A 27324-nucleotide genomic window follows, 5' to 3' on the forward strand; every position below is an offset into this window, starting at 1 on the left:
GGTGAGTTGGTCCAAGCGCGGGATGAAAACATCAGGTTTCAGGGTCCAATGTCTGCAGCCGTCAATAAATTGGGCCTCGTTACCCCACAAACTGAGCAGAGGCCCTGGCCGACCACAAATTGGACAATGATGAGTGAAAACCAGATGTTTAATTAATCTTTTCAGGCATAAGCGGATTTTAAGGGAGGGGCAGGCCCCCCTGGTGGCCGAAAAGTGTCATTGCGTGTAATTGACATTCCTATATATATAAAAGTTGTTAAGCAATAAAATTGCAACAAAAATTAATTAAATGAACAAAAAAATAGAATTTTATAATGGGTCAAAATTATTTTTCGAACAGATCATGTGACTAGGAACTTAGTCATTTGCTTTGCATATATATATTTTTTGTTTTTAATTAGGGGAGGGGCAATTTTATTTTTAAAATGATATTTTTTTTCTTTGATTGAAAATATTTTTTTAATTGAAGCAACTTTTATGGGGATTGAATGATTTAGACACAAATTTCCTACCCATAATATGGTCCAAACACAAAATGGATTGCCTCAAAGAAAAATGTTTGAATGAAAAATCAAGTGTTCAAATGCAAATTTCTTAATCTGAAATATTTTTTCACATTCAGAAATTTTTTCTATGATTGAAATTTTTTTTTTTTTTTTTTTTTTTTTTTGATTGAAGTGATTTTTCATTTTTAAAATACACTTTTTAAAGCAACTTATTTTTTGACTGAGTTCTTTTGGAAAATACATTTTTAAAGCAACTTATTTTTTGATGGAATAATAAAGAAAAAAATGCCCTAGCCAAAATGTGGCCCAAACACAAATCAACATTACTTCAATCAAAAAAGTTGCTTCAATTCTTGACTGGGGTAACTACATTGGCACGACACCGGCGGGCGTACCATATTCAATGGATGTCGATCTTGGCGGAAAGTATTGCCTAAGCAGCCTGATTTGGAATTCCCCTCGTGAATTATGGGAAACAAAAAAACGCTCATTGTCAACTTATTACGTATTATAAATATTCTTGTAAGTTAATTGTATTACTGACACTGCGTTTCGGGGTCATCAACATGTTGTGCCCCCTCTACCCCAAAAGTCAAACTCCGCCTATGCTTGCAGGGACGGTGGTCATCTATTCAAAATTTAGCATTAGCTTGACTTATTCACTGCCAGCTCAGGTCACAGAGTACGTGTTGTGGTAGTTATTGAATGAGGGAAATCAGTGGTGGAACATAACAGTATTTTGTTACTTTACTCACAGTACGTACGTTTTTATGTATCAGTACTTAAGTACAAATATGAAGTGGGACTTTTTACTTTTACTTCACTACATTTTACAGCAGGTACTTTTTACTCTACTACTTTTCATATTGTCGCCTGCGTTAGATGTTAGTTTTGTTTGTTTACTTTTTTCCTCATTGTGAATTGATAGTTTCGTTTTCATGCCTCTGGTGCAATCGATAAGCCCGCAACTATATTGCATTAGAGACAGCAACACAAGTTCAAGCGAGATTAGGCAGGTGAAAAAGATATTGACCAATTAAAAACCACCACACTCTTGTACAATAGGCGGCGGGATGCACCTGATAATTGCTTGCAATCCGCCATTAAGCTACGTGTACTTAAGTAATTTTTTTATTCAACTGTATTTGTACTTTTACTTCAATTTTTTTTTTTAAAAAGTAAGTAAGTACTTCATCCACCACTGAGGGAAATGGATGTTGAAAGCACCTATTGACGGCAATAGACGTCCAATACACACATTTGTTTTATTTCAGAGATTTTAAGTTGCATTTTTTAAAATTAATTTTTTTTAAATTATTACTCATTACTTTTTAATTTGCGTTTTTTTCTAAATTCTTCAATTATTACTATTTAAATAATTAATTTATTCCCCCAATTGATCCTTAAAATATTTCATTCAAAAAAATTTTTTTTTTTTTTTAAATTGAACATTTTAAGATACATGACGCCATTAATACAATTGGATGCCAAATGGGCAAATTATTGTCCCACGGGCCATAATTGGGCCCCCAGTCCGCAGGTTTGAGACCACTGTCCATTTTAATATGTAATGCATTATAATGCAATGTGTATGTAATTTATAATATTAAAAAAAAAAAAAAAAAATGTAAGAAAAACAATTTGTGCAGAAAAGGGCTAACAAAGTTATTACACGAGCACAAAGTATAAGCACCACTGTAGTTAATACCACTTCTATGATTTATCCTGGAAATTTGAATATATTTAACCTAACTTGAATTCAATAATCAGTAAAAGAACTTTTTGACTTGCAGTACAAAGTGATAATCGGACTAAAAAACCTTTACCTATTTTGTAAACCAGTAAAAGTAAATGCCGTACCTCCCATCAACAAAGTAGCCGCATTGCTCAGCAGGGTCAGGGTGGCAACCACGTTGCGTATTTTGGCTTGAAAAACCATCAAAACTCTACAAAACATTGTAATATTTCCAGTTCCACTCTGGATGACTCCTTAACTATAGTGAGAAAACAAAAAATAAGGTACATTTAACCAGTTTACAGTGCTGTGCACTTGTCGTAAATACAATGTAAGATTGTAACAAAAAATTCACTTACCCCAATAAAGAGTCTCACCTATAAAAATGTATGTTCAATGCTCAAGCTGTGTTTTTTGCTTCTAAAACTCCAGGTTACACACTGTGCGAGTGTGCGTAGATGACAGAGAAAGCAGCAGTGAAGCACAGAGTGAGATAAAGAGGAACCTACGTGTAGTCCACTTACTGTATGCAAACACCAATAAATCATTACCGTACTTATAATGTACTCTTTTTATAGCAATATAAGTATCTATCACCAAGTTATAAAACATTAACTTTTAATGCTGATGTATTCAATTCATTCATAAGCAGAGTTGTAAGGCGTTACTGTAATCTGATTTCTTTTTACAGTAACGAGCAATCCAACACGTTCATTTTTCCAAACCAGTAATCTGATTAAAGTTAGTTCCCTTAGTGTCTGTGCGTTATTATTTTGTTATTGCCTCCTAATGTATGTAGAATGAAGAATATTGTCATGTACGGACAGCATTTCAAATAGAAAATGTTAGAAAGTTTCTATCTTCTCACTACGGGTTCGTTTCCAGGGTAACTGCTCACCGTTACTTCCTGTTTTGTTCTCGATTCACAAGCACCGAGTGTTTTGGGACTGAGAAAGGCGTGACGAACACGGGGTGCACATTTGAGCCGGGTGCAGCCACCTGTTGAGATGTTCGAGGGAATGTTGATCTGTGTGTGTCCATGAATGAACTTATTTTTCCTTCATTTTGGAGGGTTCCAGCGATTGGTTCGGCTGTTTCGTAGCTTTACCGTTGCAAATCAGCAATCATATTCGTGTTGCACATTTATGCCGTGAGGTGGCATGTTTGTTTAGCATCTTTGGGATCTGTTGTAAGTCCGTTGAGTGTAAAGCGCTTAGTTGCCGCCACGTTTTGTGGCCAAATTGACCGTGTGTGGGTACAATATACTTCCGGGTTGTGCGCGTGTTGATTATTGCGGTCAATTTGCATTGGCACTGATATGCTGTTAACCCTAACCCGAAGTTCAGAATTTTTGACATTAGGCTTAATCTTCGAGTTAGCGGGGATTTAATTAGTCGGTGGTGTTGATTTCATCAAATTCTAAAAGCCATGTAACATGCAATTTTAATAAAGATAATTCAGCAATTCTTTTACAAACCGCTAGAGGGAACCAACATGAACTGATAAGTGCATTGATTGAATGGTTGGATGAATATTAAAACGCTGGTCTTAAGAATGTATAACAAGCGTTTATTTTTCAGGATGACAATTGTAACAGTTGATATTCCAAATACATGAGAACCAGAAGCAGTATAAACACTAAGAGAAAAAAGCAATAGCAGCTCACCTTTGGCCTCACAATAACACTCATGGAACGGAAGCGACAGCTAGGAATAAGTACGCACCATTAAGATGAATATAAGTGGACTTGGATCACATCATTTTTGTTGTTTGTGTACAACAGGTTCTTGTTATTTGATGCACAATCACCTAAGAAATTCACATACATATCTTCCAAATCCAAAAGAAAAATCCAACATTTTATTTGAGAATAAAAAGATTTATTTTCCATTGAAAATAAAACTGTATATATTGAGAAAAATATTACTTTAAAAATAAGGTGAAAAGTACTATAGAAATTTGTGTTTGTTTTTCTTGGAATATTATGTTGTCGTGGAAAAGGGGTTAGAATACTTTGGGATCTTGAAAATATACACATTTTCTTGACGTAATTTTTACATTGATATTGAAAATATCCAACTTAAATAATGTTGCCTATTTTTGAGAAAATGGTTCATTCAAAAAATGTGATTTAAAAAAATATATATATTACAATACTAAATTAGAAAATTGCTAAATTTGTTTTGGGGCTGGTAACACACATTTTAGTTATAAAAATATATACAAATATAAATACGCTTTATCATAAGTAAAAAAAAAAAAAAAAACTATTATGACATTAAATTGGAGAGAAAAAATTGAAAATATGCAACTATTTTACTTAAGTGGCAGTTTTCTTTAAAAAAAAAAAAAGTATGATTTTCATGAAAATATTTCAATGTCATTATAAAAAAACTTGCTGCTGTGGCTTTTATATGAAGAAACACAGTATATTCTTTCACAGCTAGCTTGCAGTATTTGCGCTGAAAACAATATTTGTCTTAACCTTTTTTTTGCACTGTAGGTGACAACTGACTGCACCAAAATGTTGTTTGTTCACGATCTCTAAAAAGTGGTTAACGGGGCAGCCAAAGAATTAAAGACGTCTTTAATACAGTACGTCTTTAACTCATTTCCAGGGCGTTTTCGCTAATTACTTATCACCGCAGTCGGCGCACAGGATGTCTCGGCCCTTGGCCACAAACGGCTTGTTCGCCAAACTGAGGGAGCACTGCTTACAATTAAAGCAGTATTCGTGCCAGGAGCCTCCTTCGTAGGTCACAACGTTCACCCCTTTGCCAAAACCTGAGCCAAAAGGAAAACAGTCAAAAACTTTTGCAACATATCCAAAAATACAACAGCTGGAGGCTTTTATTTTTTTAAGATAAACGGAAGTGCAAAAGGAAACCTGTGATAGGCATTTGGCATCCACCGCATTTCTTAGCCACAGTCTTCTTGTAGCAGTCAACGCAGAAGGCCTGGTCTTGGTGGCTGGTGAAGCTGGACCCGGCTAGAGGCTTGGAGCAAGAGCTGCACACGAAACAGTGACCGTGCCAAGGCTGCTGCTGGTAGTTCACTCCTCCGGACATGATTGGCTACAGAGGGGCCACAATACATGCGCTTAGTTGCAATTGTTGCCTCTCATGTTGTTGTTCATGGATTAAAGTGGGGGAAAAAAATCATTTGACTGAAACTCTTTTCTGTTTTGGATTTTTTAAACATTGCCAAGACTAAACATTGGAGAGGATAATATTGCCAAGGTTTTCGAGGTGCTTCATTCAGTTAAAGCCTAAGTTATGCTCCAGCGTTGCGGTGACGGCGCAGCGAGTACGGCGACTTGCCCTGTAATTGACCGCCAAGCCACTAGAGGGGTGTGGCGTTATGTATCTACGGTTTTGGGGCATGCTTGTTGACTTCTTCTTGTGTAGTTTAACGGAGAAAAAATCACAATGCAAGATGGAACGCTTGAATGTAGATCTTCAGCTCATCAACGTTGAATAAATGTTGATCCTACAAATGTTGAGGTGCAGGCAAAGCTGAAGACTGTTTCGAGGCCGTCTGTCCAACTTTTGATGCTGCATAGAGAGTTCTAGCCTCGGGTGGAAACCAGCTAGCTGTGGCTGCTAGCTTCAAACTGGCGTCAAGCACTGCGTCCAGCGTTTTGTCCGAGGTCTGCAAAGCCCTCCAGCCCGATTTGTTTGCCATGTTCTACAACCAGCCAGTGGGAAGCCAGAGCAGATTTCTGGCGTCTATGGAACTTCCCAAACTGCGTTGGAAACCTTGATGTTAACATTATCATAAAAGCACCGAGGCACTCTCAATCAGTGATGATGTATCGTGTGCGAAATGTCTGTTGTTGAAAATTGAACATCAAAACAAATCTTTTGGCACCAAACCTGTGCTTTATTCTTCAGATACTTTGTAGTGTGACATGTAAATAAGTCACAGACTCACAGCAAACATATGTACACAATAAATGAAGTGCACCAACGAAAAATACGACATAAAGTGATAAAAAGCTGGCAGTTTTTGGCCGACTGGGTGGCCAAAAACTTCGTGTGGCCACTCGATTCCGAATACACACGTCTCGGTGGTTCTTCCATTTTTTTATTCAATCGCTGACCTTGCCATTTGACAATCTTTATGATGTCTTGACGAGACTTGCTCTTCGATGATACTCCCGTCGGCTTGGTCCATTTTTGCGTGTAGAAAAATAATATTTGATTCTATTCTACAATGGCGGTGATTTCACGCTGAACCGGAAACTACAGCCTGAGCGGACCAATCACAGTCCATTTCCGCCACGTCATATGCGTCGACGTGATGCTAGGGTTTGATAATTCAATAGGCACACGTCAGGCTACGGCGCAGGGTCGTAAATCGGGTGTTCCTTGGCGGCGCAGGTCTGACGCGAAAGCATAACTCGGCCTTAAGGCAGTACTTCTCAATGCCAGGGGGAGGGCATGTGACCTCGGGGAACATACTTTTTCGCTGTACTGAAATAAAGTGTAATTGCACATCCACTCAGTGGGTGGCAGTAGCGCTCTCATTTTCAGAGTGTGCGCAGCATTTTTGAACCAAACAAGAGCACACAGCAGAGAGCACTGGAGATTAGGGCTGCAGCTATCAATTATTATAGTAATCGATTAATTTATCAATTGATTAGTTAGAATAATTGAGTAATCGTATTAGGAACATTTAATGCATTGCAAAATAAATATTAGGAGATGTAAAACACAGTGTTGTTAAAATTACTGAAAAAAAGTAATTAATTATAGTTACAAATTACTTCTCCCAAAAAGTAATTGCGTTAGTAACTCAATTACCTGAATGTAAGAGTAATTAGTTACTTGGCAAAGTAATTGGTGATAATTACTTTTTTTTTCCCTTAAAAAACAAAAGAAAACAAAACAAAAAAAAAAAACATTGGCCACACTATGTGAAGTTTTTTGTGAAGGTTTTTGGTACAATTGGCCCGAGCCCAATTCTTTACCCTAATTTACCCTTTACCTTGAATCAACTGTTAAAAGTTGTTAAAATTGCTCCCATTATTGCATTAGTTCCTTCTCTCTACTTTCGACATATGAAAGTTTTAAAACTGTTTCATCATTTAAAGATAGATTCAAGTCAAGATTTTGCCGATTTAGAAGTATTTTAGATCAAAAGTTACTTAGGTTCGCTAAGAAGGTTCTCTACAACAGAGCCGTCCTAAAGAGTCTGCTGCTTTAAGATGGTGGCTGTCTACCAACGCATTTAGTGCCATGTCTGTCATTTTGCATCTAGTTATATCTATATACAGTACATGTGATATCTACCATGTCTACCATATCTACCATAACATGCGGGCGTAGTTTGTAGGCTATCGGCTACAACATGTATTATTGGAGCTACCTAGCATCGCGTTTGCTCCTCGTCACAACTTTCTTGCCTCCTCCTCACTCCTGCTCTGCTCTGTCGTCTCGGTGAGTCCGTCTCCCTCAGACTTTTCGACCAATATAGTAACGCATGCCTTTCCGTCCTCAGTAACGGTAACGGCGTTGCCAAGATGAGAAAAGTAATTAATTACATTACCCACTACTGAAAAAAATAACGCCGTTAGTAACGCCGTTATATTGTAACGCCGTTATTAACAACACTGGTAAAACAAAGGCTTGCCAAGAGTGCATTTTCAAAAGAGCATTAAAGTGAACATAAATTAAAATTCCTGAGTGTTTCTTTAAACGATGCAGAATTGCACTTTCATTTAACAACAGCAATAAATGCGTTTAAAAATAAAATACCTGAGCTTAGCTTCAAACGGTATAAAAATAATGAAAATCTAAGCACAACAAAATAACAATTTACAATGCTCTTAAATCGTTCAAATACATATTCCCACAAAAAACTGCTAAATATACCTATAAACTAAATTACAAACGCATATAATAAACATTAGCTCAAACAAAAACTTTCCTTATGTTGGTCTTAACAGGGAGCAGCTGGTTTCCACTAGAGGCTGTTGCCACTAGAGGGCACCGTATCAGCCCAAATGAATAAAACTAAATGCAAACACTTTCAAATCAAACCATTACAACGCCACTCTAAGTAAAAGAATCCTCAAAGAAGCAAAATTTGATTCGAAGCTTTTTTCTAATCAGATTAATCGAGTTAATCCGTTAATTGTTGCAGCACTACTGGATATATGAAGAGCTGAGACGAGGAAACATGATGAAGCATATGTAGCGTTTTGGCATTTAATACAGTGGGAGATGAGGAAAAGACCAGTCTGTTTACTGTGTCTAAAAATGTTTGCAGCGGACAGCAGGAAGACTCCAATCACATTGATAAGCCGCTAAATACATTTTCAGCAAAAATGTGCTGAATATTGACAACAATCATCCAACTTGGTCAGTGTTACATTAATAAACCAGCGAGCACTGTTAGCAACATATAAGGAGGCTTATCTCAAAGGCCAATGACAAAATTAAGAGCTGCAAAGTGATCATGGGCAAACTGGATTCTTTCCAACTGAGTAGCTTAACCTTGTTGGTTCATAATAATAGAGCTTAGTTAAGAGAAATCAGACACTAAAAACCCAACAGAGGGCTTTAAAAGCAAAACAAACCTTCTAATATACAAAAAAACATGATAAACAGGATTCAACCTAACAATCACTAATGATTGTAAAATTAATCATAGGCTCCTGCACCCCCTGCTGACGGATTTCCATCACTACAACGGAGAATTTTAATCCATGTTTTGTTTTCTTACCTTCTTGCAGGAGACGCAGATCTTTGCGAACTTGATGTCATAGCAAGGGCTGCAGTAGACGTCATTTCCTTTGGCGATGAAGCTCTGCGATGCCATCGGTCGCTTGCAATGGGAGCAGGTGAAACACTCGTCGTGGAACGAGTTGCCTTTGTACTCCACGCTCTCCGTGCCTGGTAATGAAGATGACACATAGGCCTTTTTCGAACTTCTGGGTTGAAACTGGATTGCTCTTTTGTAGTCGGAACAGTCACAAAGCACAGAAATCCGATTTTTGCTAGACCACATACAGGAGGTAGTTTCTTATCAGATATGGACAAGATGCTTATCAGTCTGAACTGCTCAGATGGGTTTTGACTATACATGACATCACTCTTCGCTGGGTAGCGCCTTTGTTGCCACAGCGAGCTGTCAGGATTTTCAATAATGTGGCAGAGTCTGAACAAGCACAGATCTGATTTTGACACTTGCTAAAATAGTGTGAAAAGTCAGTCATAGACTTCAGTATCAGCTGACGGGGAAACGGGGCCGATCTATGTACAAGAAAAAAACAATTGGCTTCTTACACAGAAAAAGTTCACTAGCTTAAATGCTATAAAATGCTAAAGTTTTTTTTTTTCAATGCTATTAACAAATTTTTCAGACACATATTCCCACAAAAAAACGGTTCAATATACCTATAAACTAAATTATGAATGCAATAAAAAAAAAAAACATTAGTTCAAACAAAAACTTTGCTTACTTTGGTCTTAACAGGGAGCAGTTGGCTCATTTGTTCAGCCATGTGAAAAGAGGCAGACCAGAGGGCAGTCTATCCATCCTAATTAATAAAACTGAATACAAACACTTTCAAAATACCGTAATTTCCCGAATATAAGGCGCACCTGTGTATAATGCGCACCCTAAATTTACTTGTATAATTTAGGGGAGATTATTGTACCCGTTTATAAGGCGCACCCTAATTTTAGCACCAATAAAGAGAAGAATAAAAGAAAACAGCTCGTGTACAGATACAGAAATGTCATTTTACTGACTGGTGAAACACAGCACAAGCATAGCACATTGGTAGTTCAAAACATTACCATAAACTGACAATATTTACGGTAACGGTAACAACTTCTCTAACTGACCAGAATCTAAGAGAAACCAAAACAGATGTGACTTTTCGTTTTTAAGGCTGCTGTATAACTTGCTTGTTTCATCATGATGAATAAATGTTTATTCCATGGATTGATACGGTAAAATGAAAGTGAGAACGTAAGTCGGAAATCCGTGAGAGCTCATCGCTGTCAACACGACAGTAACAATAGGAACTATTGTTATTTGGGTTTGAGTTTCCCGAGGGACCGATATAGTTGACGGACACAGGAAGTGTGTGCTTACGTTTGTTATGGTCCGAGTTGCGGAGCTGCAATAAACGTCAACTCAAATGAGTTCCAGAAACTAAATTCTGTGCTTTATGAAGAGTGAAAAAAGCAGAATTTAACAGACGAAATCATTCGGCCGATTAGAGTGAAGTATTACTTAAACAAAATGGTGACGTCACGTACCGTAATGGTCGGCAACGGGTTGCCGCATACGTTTCTTCAACACAACGTGGCCGTGTCAATAAAAAAAAATCGGTTTATATATATATGTAATATATATATATTTCTGTCTCCATCCATGTACCCGTTTATAATGCGCACCATGATTTTACAAGTTGATTTTGGGGGGAAAAAGTGGGCGTTATATTCGGGAAATTACGGTAAACCATTACAACGCCACTTTAATTAAACGACTACTTGAAGCAACAAAATTTAAATAGAATATTTTTTTCTAATCGAATACTCGAGTTAAATCCATTAATCGTTGCAGCACTAGTCAAAATTAATGTCATTGCATGTAGGGGTGTGACAAAATATCGAAATGGTGATGTATCGTGATACTTTGTATTAGGGTTGTTCCGATCATGTTTTTTTGCTCCCGATCCGATCCCGATCGTTTTAGTTTGAGTATCTGCCGATCCCAATATTTCCCGATCCGATTGCTTTTTTTTGCTCCCGATTCAATTCCAATCATTCCCGATAATTTTTCCCGATCATATACAATTTGGCAATGCATTAAGAAAAAAATGAATAAAACTCGGACGAATATATACATTCAACATACAGTACATAAGTACTGTATTTGTTTATTATGACAATAAATCCTCAAGATGGCATTTACATTATTAACATTCTTTCTGTTAGAGGGATCCGCGGATAGAAAGACTTGTAATTCTCAAAGGATAAATGTGACTTTGTATGTTGTGACTAAATATTGCCATTTAGTGTATTTGTTGAGCTTTCAGTAAATGATACTGTAGCCATGCCCAAATGCATGATGGGAAGTGCACCCATGACTGTGCATAGTGGCACCAATTGATATATCTTCTCTACATTGGAAAATAACACATGGTGTTAAGAAAAAGATCAACTACTATCTTACTTCCCCACATTGCTTCTCACGATAGTCCTAATTATTGAGAGGGGGATTGTAAGGCTTTAGCCAATTAAAAAAAGGTTCCAAAGACTGCCTAAATTCACTCTACTCATCTTACGCTGCTTTTTAGCTCTATATATGGGTGAAACGGCGCCATTATAGATTGAACGCGACAATGCGTGAGTGGGTCGTGCAGCGCATGCACTAATTGCATCAAATATTTTGACGTGATTAAATTAAAAAAACATTAATTACCGCCGTTAACGCGATAAATTTGATAGCCCTACTTTAAGCCAAAACTAAAGACTCTGGATGAGTGTAAAACATTTTGTCTGTAACGTTAAATACAATTAGAAAACATATAATTAAAAAATATATATATATTGTATATTAAAAAAAGGCATGTCCGATATTTTTTTGCCGATTCTGATACTTTGAAAATGACGTGATCGGACCCTTGAAAGGTGGAAAAGCGCTATATACAGTAAGTATAACTCCATTTACCATCTTTACTTTGTATCCCAAAAGGTTATCCATATACTCCTGTCAAGAAGTGAGATATCGTTTAAAAAAAAAAATTTAAAAAAAAGGCTGCCATTGACGGTGCTCGACGCCCAATCCATTTAGACTGGGAACTTTCGTTCATTCAAAACCAGAGCATTCACAGTCATTCGGTCCGATTTTCGGGGCATTTACAGGTCATTTCCTGTTGAGTTTGAGTCACTGCCTATTCATTTGGGTGATTCCCAGGTCACTTCCTGTTCTGTAACGCAAAATAAACAGCAAGTGACCCATAAAATACCCCAAAATCAACAGGAAGTAAAGTAACTGAAAAACAACAGGTAAATGACCTTAAATGGCCCAAAATTACTCATTTCCTGGCATTGGCTGCCACTGACGGCCATAGACGTTCAATCCGTTTGAAGTGGGAGGGATGGCAGCGAATGAACGAATGTTCATTCGCTGCCACCCTCCCAGTTCAAACGGATTGGACGTCCACTAGTGATAAACTCATTCCAATTCACAGCAGAAGCTTGTTTTTCTGTTTATTAGTTTTCTGTAGAATATCCTAGAATGATTTCCTGACCAATGTATCGAAAATCGTTGTATCGCTATATCGTAAGATCATCTTTAACGTGAGGTTTGTACCGCAAATCGTATCGTGAGGTACCAAGAGGTTCCCACTCCTAATATATAGTACTCAAAAAACACGATATCTTGGCTGCAGTGAATGAGTTTTACCGGCGAGTATGGGTTTATAGCAGATGTGGCAGCGTGGAGCTTCTTCTCTGGAGCAGCACTTGCCACACAGGATGCGCTCATCCTTGGTCGTGAATGGCTCCTTAGCCAGCGGCTTGTAGCATTTGGCGCATCGGAAGCAGTCCTCGTGCCAATATCGGCCTTTGTGGCTCAGTTCCTGATGGGAGTCAGCGTCACAAGAGGGTGCCAAATACTGCATGTACTGTATGAATGCAAGTTTGTGTAGAGTTACCTTGGATTCCACAGAGATGGGTCGGTGGCACTCGGCGCAACTGTTAGCGCAGAACTTTGTGTGGCAGCGCACGCATACCGGACGGCCCTCTTTGCGTACGAACCTCTTGCCGCCGAGGTCCTCGCGACAGTAGAAACACTGCACGCTGGTTGACATTTTTAATCTCTGCAGCATACAGTATAAACAAAAGAAAAACAGTCAGATCAAGATTTCAGCCATGGTACAGCACACAAGTGCTGACAGGTACATCTATTGAGTCGGAAACACTGAATGAGGATGAATTGCGGGAGTGGCATTGAATGCAGCACACTTGCAACCAGGTCATTCCGAGTGCAGGAAGAGTGTGATTGAATGCTGAGCTTTGTGCTTATTTTAAATTTCTGGTCAGTGCGGTAATGGATGCTTTTAAGTAAATGACATGTTTCTCATCCAGTCTCGTTGTACGATACCAGCTGCAGCCAACAGAGAGCAGTGTGGTTCTCTCAAATATTGGGGGATAAAATACTGTATATCCTTTTCAAATGTAGATATTTATTTTAAAAAGTTAAAAAAAACATTAGGCTTGTGCCTGTATGAGATTCTAACGGTACGATAAACTTAAGCCAATGTATCACGGTTTCACAATTACAGCTCTAAAATGTGTTACTTTGACATATCTGGGTTAAAAAAAATTCCATTGAACATTTTTATTTTTCAAAATATTAGCAAATTGGAACATAAATATAATATTTAAGTTAAAATAATATATGGCGGAAAACACAGACAAGACTGAAAAAGCAGTTTCTGCTCTGGCACCCCTCTTTAAAATAAACTGCTGTATTTTAAGCCAAAAGAACTGTTGTGTTTAATAAAACAATATGTCTATATGCTGCCATAGCAGATTCATGGCACACTAAGCCTCCGAACTATTGTTAATTTGTCCGTTTTACCCTGGAAAGCCCTGTTTACAGACATCGCGTAACCGCTTTTGTTTCAACCTAGCCATAAAAAGAAGGCAAGTAATTGTATTTATTATTCAAAATGTCTGTCATTTTTAGCTTAGAATTATTAATTGATGTCTAATATTTAGTTTAAGAAAAACGACTTTAAAAAATTATTCACTCGCAAATTTTAAACTTTTAAACAAATTATGTCACAATGAAAAATTTGCCGTCTGTAAAAAAGTCACGGATATCTACCTCATAACTATCGCTTAATTGTATTTTTTTTTTGTTACTGTCGCATTTTCCCCGATATGTTAGATGATAAATAATCGATCCAGTCAAAAAAATTTTTGAAAAATAACGTTTAAAAGGGTAACTATATGAAAAAGAAAAGCTCAACCACTCCTCGTTGTCTGCGATTTCTGCATCGCGACCCTTGTTATATCACCATGTGTCACCCATAAAATAAATTTAAAAATCCGGCTGTGGCCATTCACAGCTGTGTCTTGACACTCGGTGATACATGCTACATGGAGTTTTTGGATCGAAACATGGTATGTACTAGGGCTGTCCCAAACGACTAATTTTCTCCCGATTAGTCAGCCGACTATTTTTACGATTAGTCGACTAATCTTATAATTAAAATTTAAAAAAAAATTTTTTTTTTACTAATGTAGCAATGAAATTTTTTGTTGACGCTTATCAATTCAAAAAACATATTGGAACACGTAAATTATTTATTTAAGTACAAATAAACACGTAAATAACAATAATAAATCAAAAAATAAACGAGTTCAAATGCTGATAGAATTAACTAGTGCAAAAGAATGGCATGTAAACAGATTCAGAACACTGACTTCCTGTCCAACATGATTCAAAACAATTCTTAAGAAAACACCTCGCATTAATATTATAGTACTATATATAATAGTATTATGATAATTATAATTATTCATTGCCAATCAGATTTTTCATAAAGAGTGTCATTTTAAAGGTATTTTTAGTGTAGAATCTGAATTTTGAAGTATGTGGGATTAACTCCAGAAATCGCTATTTATATGAAGAACATGACATGCTTTTATTTTGAAATGTTTACCGGAAGTACGTTCGCTAAACCGCTAACTTCAGCTTTACACTCAGCAAAAAAGCACTTTTTGTAATTGCAAGTAGTGTCAGTAATAGGTTTTTTTGGGGTCATTTTTTCGTTTGCAAATGTTGTTAACCAGCCATTTTTCTTGTTTGAAGTGTCACCTTTTAACCGCAAGTTTGCTTTCACGAGACAACTGCCAATGTTTTATAGCAGGCTAAAGTAAGTTGCCTTTTTCCCCCATTCACCTCAGTGTAGCAGTGCTAACGTGTTTGATATGGATGTGTTTTCTTATTTTGTATGTCTGAACTTTAATTCTACAGCGTGTTGATAAGAGAAAGGAACTGGAGCCATCAGCACGCACGCACCAATGTATGCACGCACGCACGTGCGCAGCGATAAAAGGCAGCCGTGAAAATTACCGGCCTCATTTTTATTTGCCGTGCGATAATTGGACTCAATGCATATCGTGACAGGCTTAGCAACTTCAATAAAACATGTCGTTAGTTAGTTAGATGGACTTACAAACTGGTTGACGGCGCTTTAGGTGTTCATTCTCGGCCGACGTGCAGCCAAGCTTGGCATTGAAGAGACAGGACAAAACAGTGTACCCTCCTTTGTTTCTTTGAAATAAGTCAATGTTTTGGACACTCTGGTGCGCTTTTTTGTCTTTGTGCCGCTTTCCCCGCTTGCATGCAGAGCGTCCCACATTCTGAACTTTCCACGCATATATTTTTTTAACCCTTCATTAACTGTCGACGGGATGTTTTGCTCGTCGACGGATTTACGTCATCGATGACGTCGACTATGTCGACTAGTCGGGACAGCTCTAGTATGTACGCGATAACATTTCATTAAAATTGTGGAATCTGTAATTTTGCTCTCGCGTGTTCTGGCCTCCAGTGAGGGTTTTGCTGTTTAAATTTTTTTTTTGTTTAAATGCCCTCCTGTTCAAAATTTTTCTTCCCCCAGATAATTGAGATTTTAAGCTTTCCAATGATGTATCACACGTGCATATCGGACAATTTTGAAATTTGGCCAAATTTGGGGTCTCAGAGGGGAACTTCAAGTCACCTGAGTGTTTTCCGCCACATATATGTATGTATATTCTATCATTAGAATAAATGCAGTCCTTTAGGTGAGCCTAAACCCACAGCCACAGCTCAACATTATTACCACCAGAACAAAAATAACTGAATTATTTTCCATAAAAAGCACATGTGTAAGACTCGTATCATGTTTAGATGATACACACATTCGCTTTCTCGATACACACATTCTCAGTTATCGGAGAGAAAAAAAACATATTTTACCACCGCTAGACACACTAAACACACTGGAGTTAACTCTCGTAGCTGGTGTGAAATGTTCACGACACTGTTTACCAACCTTTAATTTTGTATAAATGTGAAATCCTATCGGAGGTATTGCCTCCTCAGCAGCCACCCTCAGCAAACATGTTTTACATGTCGGTTGGCCCTCCTTCCCTAAGCCGCAGCCGTCTATAACTTTTCCGTAGCCAAAATATTCCCAGAGCAGCGATTTTGTTTTCTTTGATGGAGGGAATAAGTTGAGGAGTTTCACCTCCTCCAGCCATCGTGTAGCACAGCTGACTCATTGACACTGAGCAACAACCGGTGGGGGAGGGTTGAGCCTTGCAGCTGCAAGCGAGGGATTTCTCCCTGCATTTTTGGGACATAAAGAATAGCTAATACTGTAGGGTCGGTATGACGGAAAATTTTTGCAGTTCTGAAACCTTGACGTTTTCATACCACGGTACACCTTGAAACCGATAACTGGCACGTGTCTAGTGAGGTTTGAGAAATGTTCCTAAAGTAAAGTATGATATTGTGCTGTCCATATAAGTTCAATAGCCAAACCTAATGTTATGTTGGCTTCAATTCTTCAACTGTTTACACTTCAGAAAGTCAGAGTCCATTCATGAAGACCCCTAACCTAGCATACCATCTTTAAACTTGCTCATACAGTTACTAAAAAAAAAAACTTCCTGAATTTCAACCACCAACCTGTGTTTTGCTTTTGCCACTACACCACGAAAACTAAACAAATCACAGGCCGGAGCCCTGACGGAGCCCTGCCATATCATAACAATAGCGCCACTAGCATAATAATAAGACCTGATGGGAACTATTCGCTAACAGGAAACCTTGCCGGGAATTCCACTTAGGTCAGAAGGAAAGAGAATTAATTTTAGGTGACGTCAACCGACAAGTCTCAACTTTTTCTTTGCCCTTTTTTTTGTCATAAACCTTGTGTTTGACTGCACATAGCTATCATTATCATGCACAGTTAAGCGCTAATGAAAACCTCCAAGGGAGTTTGCCAGTGTGTGCGGTCCTGGCTTGTATTAAGGAGGTTAAATTGTGTTAAGTGGGAAGTGTGTATTTTCCCACTTGGGCATGTAACGCTTATAAATATTGATACAGGATACATGCTGGGCTTGGAGGGAAGTGTGCACAACCGTGGTGCCCTTCCTCATACACTACGGCAATATTAAGTCAACACTCACGCCAAGCTATCTGACATCGCACGGATTTTTCACATTTGTCTGCACAACATCTGCATCGGGCCCGCATGTTGGCATGAGCTTAGCAGCCAAGAATGTGCTGGAACACACAGAAACAGGAAGTCTGCAGCGGGACTGCTGTCGCGGTCCAAACACACTCTTAAAAATGCACTTTTCTAATAATAGTAAATTTTGTTGCACAAATTTACTGTTATTGAAACGACCTGGCTTTTCTACACCCCCATGTTTGACTTTTTGGGAGACTAAAACATAACAAGACGAATGCCAGTTTTCGTCTGACGAGACGAGAATAAAAAGAAACTGCGCCATGGTTGTTGTCACATGTTCATAATGTGGGACATTTTTATGTGTAGTTAGCCTGATTCGTAGCAGTGTCTGGTTGTGTCAGTCATGTCACATGCTGAACACACATTCCCAACTTACCAGGTTCCTCTCCCAGTGGTCGAATGTAATAAAGTAAAAATACTTCGTTAGTGTACTCACTGTAAGAACAGTGGGGCAAATAAGTCAACCAGTTATTGTGCAAGTTCTCCCACTTGAAAAGATTATAGAAGCCTGTAATTGTCAACATGGGTAAACCTCAACCATGACAGACAATGTGGGGAAAAAAATCACATTGTTTGATTTTTTAAGAATTTATTTCCAAATTAGAGTGTAAAATAAGTATTTGGTCACCTACAAACAAGCAAGATTTCTGGCTGTCAAAGAGGTCTAACTTCTTCTAACGAGGTCTAACGAGGCTCCACTTGTTACCTGTATAAATGGAAATGGCACCTGTTTTAACTCATTATCGGTATAAAAGACACCTGTCCACAACCTCAGTCAGTCACACTCCAAACTCCACTATGGCCAAGACCAAAGAGCTGTCGAAGGACACCAGAGACAAAATTGTAGACCTACACCAGGCTGGGAAGAAGAAGAAATCAAGAAAGAAATCAACTGTGGGAGCAATTATTAGAAAATAGAAGACATACCCCGTGGCGTCAAAATGATAACAAGAACGGTGAGCAAAAATCCCAGAACCACACGGGGGGACCTAGTGAATGACCTACAGAGAGCTGGGACCACATTAACAAAGACTACTATCAGCAACACAATGCGCCGCCAGGGACTCAAATCCTGCACTGCCAGACATGTCCCCCTGCTAAAGAAAGTACATGTCCAGGCCCGTCTGCGGTTCGCTAGCATTTGGATGATCCAGAAGAGGACTGGGAGAATTTGTTATGGTCAGATGAAACCAAAATAGAGCTTTGTGGTAGAAACACAGGTTCTCGTGTTTGGAGGAGAAAGAATACTGAATTGCATCCGAAGAACACCATACCCACTGTGAAGCATGGGGGTGGAAACATCATGCTTTGGGGCTGTTTTTCTGCAAAGGGACCAGGACGACTGATCTGTGTAAAGGAAAGAATGAATGGGGCCATGTATCGAGAGATTTTGAGTGAAAATCTTCCATCAGCAAGGGCATTGAAGATGAGACGTGGCTGGGTCTTCCAGCATGACAATGATCCCAAACACACAGCCAGGGCAACAAAGGAGTGGCTTCGTAAGAAGCATTTCAAGGTCCTGGAGTGGCCTAGCCAGTCTCCAGATCTTAACCCTGTAGAAAATCTGTGGAGGGAGTTGAAAGTCTGTGTTGCCGAACGACAGCCCCAGAACATCACTGCTCTAGAGGAGATCTGCATGAAGGAATGGGCCAAAATACCAGCAACAGTGTGTGAAAATCTTGTGAAATGTTACAGAAAATGTTTGGCCTCCGTTATTGCCAACAAAGGGTACATAACAAAGTATTGAGATGAACTTTTGGTATTGATCAAATACTTATTTTCCACCATGATTTGCAAATAAATTCTTTAAAAATCAAACAATTTGATTTTCTGGGGGGGGGGTTTCCACATTTTGTCTCTCATGGCTGAGGTTTACCCATGTTGACAATTACAGGCCTCTGTAATATTTTCAAGTGGGAGAACTTGCACAATTAGTGGTTGACTAAATACTTATTTACCCCATTGTATATGTTTGTGTATCTGTACAATTTTTCTTTTGTTGTACTTAGATCCTCGTTCATTTATTTTTTTGATACCGTTTGAGGCTAAGCTCAAGTATTTTAATGTATTTTGAAATGAAAGTGCATTTCTGCATAGCTTGAAGAAACACTTGGGGAATATTATTATGTATTCACATTTAATGCTCTTGTGAAAGTCCAATCCGAGCAGGCCTTTGTTTTACATCTCCTAAGATTTATTCTGCAATGCATTCAATTTTCCTAATCCGATTACCTGATTATTCGAACTAACTAGTTGATAGATTAATCGACTACTAAAATAATCGATAGCTGCAACCCTAAGACTAATGAGTACCGTATTGGCCCGAAGACGGTGTTTTTTGCATTGAAATAAGACTGAAAAAGTGGGGGCCTTCTTGTATTCGCGGTCTAGACGTTATACCCATTCATGATGCTAGATGGCACCAGATATCATTGAAGCGATGTTCTGTCATGACAGATCTCAGCTACTCTTAAGTTTAACCAGTTTACATTATTTTATTGCAATTTCTTTGTTTATTCAGATTTGTTTCAAGACTACAGTTACAGTTAGACTTCACTTTGATGGTTAATGCAGTTATTGCAATTTTGTTGCTTTATCACAATAGATTGGTTTATTTACATGTCAAAAACCAGGAGCCATTCATTTACGAATGTGACTGCACTTTACATATTTAAATGTTCAGATATTAAGATTTGAATGACGCAAAATAACATGCTTTTTCTCTCAAATATATTGTTATAATCATTTGTTTCTGGTGTACTGTAATTATTTTCTGTATAAAAATGAATTTGGTGTTCAAAAAGTCTTTTTTCAAACTTGAGTCTTGAAAAAGAGGGGGTCGTCTTATAATCAGGGCCGTCTTATATTCAGGCCAATACGGTATTATTGTCCAAAACAAAAATTAAAAGGGTTGCCAAAAACAACACTGCTTTTGACAGAAGTTATCGCAGTGCTTTTGTAGTATCGTTACAAAATACAACCCTTGTTAACTGTGACCAGTGTTGTTAATTTTACTTTAAAAAAGTAATTAATTACAGTTACAAATTACTTCTCCCAAAAAGTAATTGCGTTAGTAACTCAGTTACCTGAATGTAAGAGTAATTAGTTACTTGGCAAAGTAACTATTCATTCATTCATTCATTCATTTTCCATGCCGCTTTTCCTCACGAGGGTCGCGGAGGTGCTGGAGCCTATCCCAGCTAACTACGGGCAGTAGGCAGGGGACACCCTGAACTGGTTGCCAGCCAATCGCAGGGCACAAGGAGACATACAACCATTCACGCACACACTCATACCTACGGACAATTTAGAGTGTTCAATCAGCCTACCATGCATGTTTTTGGGATGTGGGAGGAAACCGGAGTTCCCGGAGGAAACCCACGCAGGCACGGGGAGAACATGCAAACTCCACACAGGAAGGCCGAAGCCCGGGATTGAACCCTTGATCTCAGAACTGTGAGGCAGACGTGCTAACCACTCAGCCACCGTGCCGCCGGCAAAGTAGCTAGTGATATATATATTTTTTTTTTTTCTCAAAAAAAAAAAAAAAAAAAAAAAAAAAAAACACAGGTCACACAATGTGAAGCTTAAAGGGTTTGGGGGACAATTGGCCCTAACCCAATTCTTTACCCTCCGCTTAACTAGACACAAAGGTATTGCGATAACTAGCTAGTAACCTTTGCTATGTGTGGAAGTCATTTAAAGTTGTGAATCAATCGTTAAAGTTGTTAAAATTTCTCCCGTTATTGCATTAGTTCCCTTCTGTCTACTTTAAACATGTGTAAGTTTTAAAACTGTTTCATCATTTAAAGATAGATTTAAGTTAAGATTTTGCCGATTTAGGAGCATTTTAGATTAAAAAAAATTACTTAGGTTCGCTAGGAAGGATCTCTACATCAGGGCCTTCCTGAGAGGTCTACTGCTTTAAGATGGCGGCTGTTTACAAACGCATGTAGTCCTTAAAACATGTTGGCAATGCAGCAGTGTCTGTCATTTGCATCTAGTTCTATAATATGATATCTACCGTGTCATGTGGGCGTAGTTTGTCGGCTATGGCTGCAGTCAGGTATTATTGGAGCCACCTAGCATCGCGGTTGCAACGGCGTCTTCCCCACTCCTGCTCAGCTCTCGTCCCCGTGAGTCCGTTTCTCTCAGACTTTTTTTTTATTCAACCAACTTAGTAACGCATAGTAACGCACGCCTTTCCCGCCTCAGTAACGGTAACGGCGTTGCCAAGATGAGAAAAGTAATTAATTAGATTACTCATTACTGAAAAAAATAACGCCGTTAGTAACGCCGTTATATTGTAACGCCGTTATTAACAACACTGACTGTGACATACTATTTGACAGCAAGTTTGGCTTAATATTTCTGCTCCATAAACTGTTATACTTGGCATGATCCAGACAATTTCCAACAGGCTAAATAATGCAGAAAGAAAAGAACCCAAAAAAAGAAATAGTTCACCAGCTGTGTACTATATTACCAATTTCCTTTTATATCAATATCCGTGGCATTCACATTGTGTGCATGTCAGCTACCATTGATAGAAAAAGGCCTTTAAAACATCACAACAAGATGACTGACTGCATGCAACGTAAACTACTGCCTTGAGGGCTGTTGAATTGTACAAACTATTCGAAATAAATCTCAATGTCCTCATTCAAAGCCTATAAGCTAAATACTTTCCTGCCAAACCTAAAGCCACACATAGAAAAACAAAATGTCCTCTTTAAGTAGCAGATGATTTAAGTGTTATAGCAGAAAGCTGGATGCACTCGCACATTCAGGAGGAAAGTCTTGGAGGGGATTTTTGCCAGGGCTGCAGAACAATTTAAGTGATCCAAGGCAACCGTTTTTACAGTCTGTGGAAACGTTTGGCAAGATTATGTTGAAAAATGCTTGACCTTTGCAGAGTTTCAAAGAGGTTTCTGAATGCAAGGATGAAACTGCAGTATATCGCCTTAACTAACTCGACTGACACGTTTTTTTGTCTGATAACTTTGGAATTACAGGTTCTAGGTCAGGGGTGTCCAAACTTTTTGCAAAGAGGGCCAGATTTGGAGTGGTAAAAATGTGGGGGGCCGACCTTGGCTGACATCCTTTACGTAGAACAATATATCTAAGCAAATTTTAGCAAGCCATTCTTTGTGTCACATATGCTTTATTTATTTATTTACTTTTTTTTATTAATAATTTAAACAATCTCGCAACTAGCCTTTGTGGCGTTCTCTTTCGAATCTCTTGCTCTTGCGAAATACTGCTGCTGTAAAATTAAGCTTCAAGTTGCTTCAATTTCTGGCTTCGTATCTTTCCTGTAATCTTGTCGTACATGTTAGCGTGTCTTGTTTGGTAATATCGCCTCACATTGAACTCTCTAAAAACAGCGACTTTCTCTTTGCAAATGAGGCAGACACAGTTGTTGCGTATTTTAGTGAAGAAATAATCAAATTTTCATTTATCCTTGAAGCGTTGGCGGTCGCAGTCAACTTTCTTTTTTTTTTTGGGTTGATTGTCACCATTTTAGAAAATTGGGAGTAAAGGATCACGCGGGGTAATGTTGCTTAGAGTGCTGCTGCTGTTTAGTGGGTAAATGAGGAGCAGCATTTAGTGTGTAAGCTACTTCATATGCTGGTAGCAGTACTGCTGGCCAATTTATTAAGTCTGTGTGCGGGCCAGACGTTATTGATTTTATGACAGGGGCTGGGGGCCGGATGAAATTTGACCACGGACCGCATTTGGCCCCTGGGCCGGACTTTGGACGTGTCTGTTCTAGGTGGTTACAAAAAAACAGACGGTATTAGGAAATCCATAAATATCAGGTAAATATTTATTTTGTAATAGTGGCTAATATTACAGAACTGAAATCAATCCATGCATGGCTAAAAGTTTTAACTTACTACTAGACCTGTCACGATAACAAACGTTACCAGGCGATATATTGTCTCATAAATTACCGATATGCGATATTTTATATATTATAAAATATTATAAAATATATATATGTATAAATATATATTACAGTCAATTTTTTTCAACCAATTCAAACACTAATGTAGTGACAATACATCTTAATAAATCACTGATTGAAACGCAATAAATTGTTATTTTTAAATAAAACACAAACTATATATATATTTTTTTTTTTCAAACACACACCATGCATAACGAGTCATTTGAAAGCTAGCTACAGTGGGGCAAATAAATATTTAGTCAACCAATATTGCAATATTTTGTGCAAGTTCTACTTTAAAAGATTAGAGAGGCCTGTAATTGTCAGCATGGGTAAGCCTCAACCATGACAGACAGAATGTGGGAAAAAAAAAACAGAAAATCACATTGTTTGATTTTTAAAGAATTTATTTCCAAATTAGAGTGGAAAATAAGTATTTGGTCACCTTCAAACAAGCAAGATTTCTGGCTGTCAAAGAGGTCTAACTCATTTTAACGAGGTCTAACGAGGCTCCATACGTTACCTGTATTAATGGCACCTGTGTTAACTCATTATCGGTATAAAAGACACCTGTCCACAATCTCAGTCAGTCACACTCCAAACTCCACTATGGCCAAGACCAAAGAGCTGTCGAAGGACACCAGAGACAAAATTGTAGACCTGCACCAGGCTGGGAAGACTGAATCTGCAATAGGTAAAACGCTTGGTGTAAAGAAATCAACTGTGGGAGCAATTAATAGAAAATGGAAGACAATGGATCTGGGGCTCCATGCAAGATCTCACCCCGTGGCGTCAAAATGACAACAAGAACGGTGAGCAAAAATCCCAGAACCACACGGGGGGACCTAGTGAATGACCTACAGAGAGATGGGACCACAGTAACAAAGGCTACAATCAGTAACACCAGGGACTCAAATCCTTCACTGCCAGACGTCCTGCTGAAGCCAGTACACGTCCAGGTCGTCTGCGGTTCGCTAGAGAGCATTTGGATGATCCAGAAGAGGACTGGGAGAATGTGTTATGGTCAGATGAAAACAAAATAGAACGTTTTGGTAGAAACACAGGTTCTCATGTTTGGAGGAGAAATAATACTGAATTGCATCCGGAGAACACCATACCCACTGTGAAGCATGGTTGGGGCTGTTTTTCTGCAAAGGGACCAGGACGACTGATCTGTGTAAAGGAAAGAATGAATGAGGCCATGTATCGAGAGATTTTGAGTGAAAATCTCCTTCCATCAGCAAGAGCATTGAAGATGAGACGTGGCTGGGTCTTTCAGCATGACAATGATCCCAAACACACAGCCAGGGCAACAAAGGAGTGGCTTCGTAAGAAGCATGTCAAGGTCCTGGAGTGGCTTAGCCAGTCTCCAGATCTCAACCCCATAGAAAATCTGTGGAGGGAGTTGAAAGTCCGTGTTGCCCAACAACAGCCCCAAAACATCACTGCTCTAGAGGAGGAATGGGCCAAAATACCAGCAACAGCGTGTGAAAAGCTTGTGAAGAGTTACAGAAAACGTTTGGCCTCCGTTATTGCCAACAAAGGGTACATAACAAAATATTGAGATGAAGTTTTGGTATTGACCAAATACTTGTTTTCCACCATGATTTGCAAATAAATTCTTTTTAAAAAAATCAAACAATGTAATTTTGTTTTTGTTTTTCCACATTCTGTCTCTCATGGTTGAGCTTTACCCATGTTGACAATTACAGGCCTCTCTAATATTTGCAAATGGGAGAACTTGCACAATTAGTGGTTGACTAAATACTTATTTGCCCTTCTGTATATCGAGTAGAACATAATATTTAATCACACAATGATTTAAATAAAAAAGGAAATATGTGAATGTAAAATAAATTAAGGGGCCCGTATGGTCCTGAGGCCCGGGTCAACATACCCGGTTGCCCCCCCCCCAATACCGCCAATTACAGTTAGTGAGCTAAACAGATTCTGGGACTCAAAAGTGAATATCGTCGGCTATCCACAATGCAAGTCATTCATGTTTATGCTATTCTAAGAAACATGACCACAGGCTGTGGAACACCACTTTTGCATGACTCTTGATGGTTTTTAGGGTTATGAATCTCCTCAGACTGTGTATAGCACATGAACACACACAATAATAAATTGCTTTACAGGAATGTTAATTGAACTTTGAATGCCTTTTTTTGTCTCAACACTTCGATCAGTGAGTCAGGAGAGGGAACTTGCTAACTGGAAACACATTGCAAGACTTCTAAGTCTTACACACTGACACACACACTCCCAGAATCACTTAGAGACAACGCCCCATGCAACAACTTTTAATGCTTGTTTCCTTGTTAGATTTTGGAAGAATTACGCAAGGCGAAACCAAGAAATCACATGATGTGTGATAATGATATCACTGTCATCATCAGAAAACTACACATTATTACAAATGGACATAAGGCGATTTGCTTTCCACTATTTATAATTTTTTTTTTTTTTTTTTTTTTTTAATATGAAGCATAAATGAGGACGTCTCATCTTACGCATATGCAAAGTAACTCGCAGTTTTTCTAACAAAACACGTCGCAAATTAAGTCACGTATGCAGACAACGTATTTTTCTGGTACTATATTTTACCGGGGTAAGGTTGAGTCGCGTGTCCGCGGATGCGCGTCTCACCTCGGGCGTCGAGAAGCGGCGGGACTCGGGGGTGTTAACTTCGCACCCTGGTTCAGTACACGTCTGCGAGACATAAACAACCAAGCGGAGAGCGGATAATTGGCGTCGCGTTTCAAAATAAAAGCAAAATTTGGACTTCCTTGAGGAACTTTCAAAATAAAATATTAGGTTACGAAAAACATGGCTCATTTTCTTTTTCTCTCTCTCTCTCTTTGTCGGTTTTCTTCTTTATGTTGTTGTTTTATATTGTTATTATTGAAAACAAAAAAGTTTAAAAAAAAATAATAATAAATAATAATAATAATAATTATAATATGGGGTGAAAACTACACTGTACCTGTTAAAATGAAATGTCAGTAATTCAGTCCAACTACCATAACATTGATCGAGTGATTTCCAATTAGATTTCAGAAACCAAATACAAGACAATAAATTATATTCAATAAAGTTTGTTTATATGGTCTTTTCCGTCCGTCTAATATACAGTGGGGCAAATAAGTATTAGGTCAACCACTAATTGTGCAAGTCCTCCAACTTGAAAATATTAGAGAGGCCTGTAATTCTCAACATGGGTTAACCTCAACCATGAGAGAAAGAATGTGCGGGAAAAAAAGAAAATCACATTGTTTGATTTTTAAAGAATTTGCAAATCATGGTGGAAAATAAGTATTTGGTCAATACCAGAAGTTCATCTCAATACTTTGTTATGTACCCTTTGTTGGCAATAATGGAGGGCAAACGTTTTCTGTAACTCTTCACAAGCTTTTCACACACCGTTGCTGGTATTTTGGCCCATTCCTCCATGCAGATCTCCTCTACAGCAGTGATGTTTTGGGGCTGTCAATAGGCAACATGGACTTTCAACTCCCTCCACAGATTTTCTATAGGGTTGAGATCTGGAGACTGGCTAGGCCACTCCAGGACCTTGAAATGCTTCTTACGAAGCCACTCCTTTGTTGCCCGGGCTGTGTGTTTGGGATCATTGTCATGCTGAAAGACCCAGCTACGTCTCATCTTCAATGCCCTTGCTGATGGAAGGAGATTTTCACTCAAAATCTCTCGATACATGGCCCCATTCATTATTTCCTTCAAACAGATCAGTCGTCCTGGTCCCTTTACAGAAAAACAGCCCCAAAGCATGATGTTTTCACCCCCATGCTTCATAGTGGGTATGGTGTTCTTCGGATGCAATTCA

At 38.5% G+C, this 27324-nt stretch overlaps 2 protein-coding genes across 9 annotated transcripts in view; one reads left to right on the plus strand and one right to left on the minus strand.

The window, feature by feature from the left end:
• il2rga (interleukin 2 receptor, gamma a) overlaps window positions 1-27324 on the plus strand; it is a 113404-nt gene that overhangs the window by 25132 nt on the left and 60948 nt on the right. For 6 of the 7 annotated variants that reach the window (XM_057820309.1, XM_057820310.1, XM_057820311.1 and 3 more), the window contains one exon: window positions 8981-9088. The gene's annotated coding sequence lies outside the window, so the exon portion shown is untranslated. Of the gene's footprint in view, window positions 1-8980; window positions 9089-14787; window positions 15155-27324 lie in introns of those variants that run through there. The other variant, XM_057820316.1, reaches the window with a different exon arrangement.
• LOC130906227 (four and a half LIM domains protein 1-like) lies at window positions 3790-26346 on the minus strand. 2 transcript variants are annotated; one of them, XM_057820304.1, is made up of 6 exons: window positions 26130-26346; window positions 12923-13087; window positions 12673-12847; window positions 8971-9140; window positions 5129-5315; window positions 3790-5025 (listed from the first exon to the last, which is right to left on the minus strand). In XM_057820304.1, exons 1-6 carry the CDS (start codon window positions 26316-26318, stop codon window positions 4874-4876), a joined length of 1038 nt encoding a protein of 345 aa, XP_057676287.1. In that variant the 5' UTR covers window positions 26319-26346; the 3' UTR covers window positions 3790-4873. The 2 variants fall into 2 exon arrangements, with proteins under 2 accessions (XP_057676287.1, XP_057676286.1); XM_057820303.1 differs by having other exon boundaries at window positions 26088-26346.

Source organism: Corythoichthys intestinalis, chromosome 18, assembly GCF_030265065.1.
Source record: "Corythoichthys intestinalis isolate RoL2023-P3 chromosome 18, ASM3026506v1, whole genome shotgun sequence".
Classification (NCBI taxonomy): domain Eukaryota; kingdom Metazoa; phylum Chordata; class Actinopteri; order Syngnathiformes; family Syngnathidae; genus Corythoichthys; species Corythoichthys intestinalis.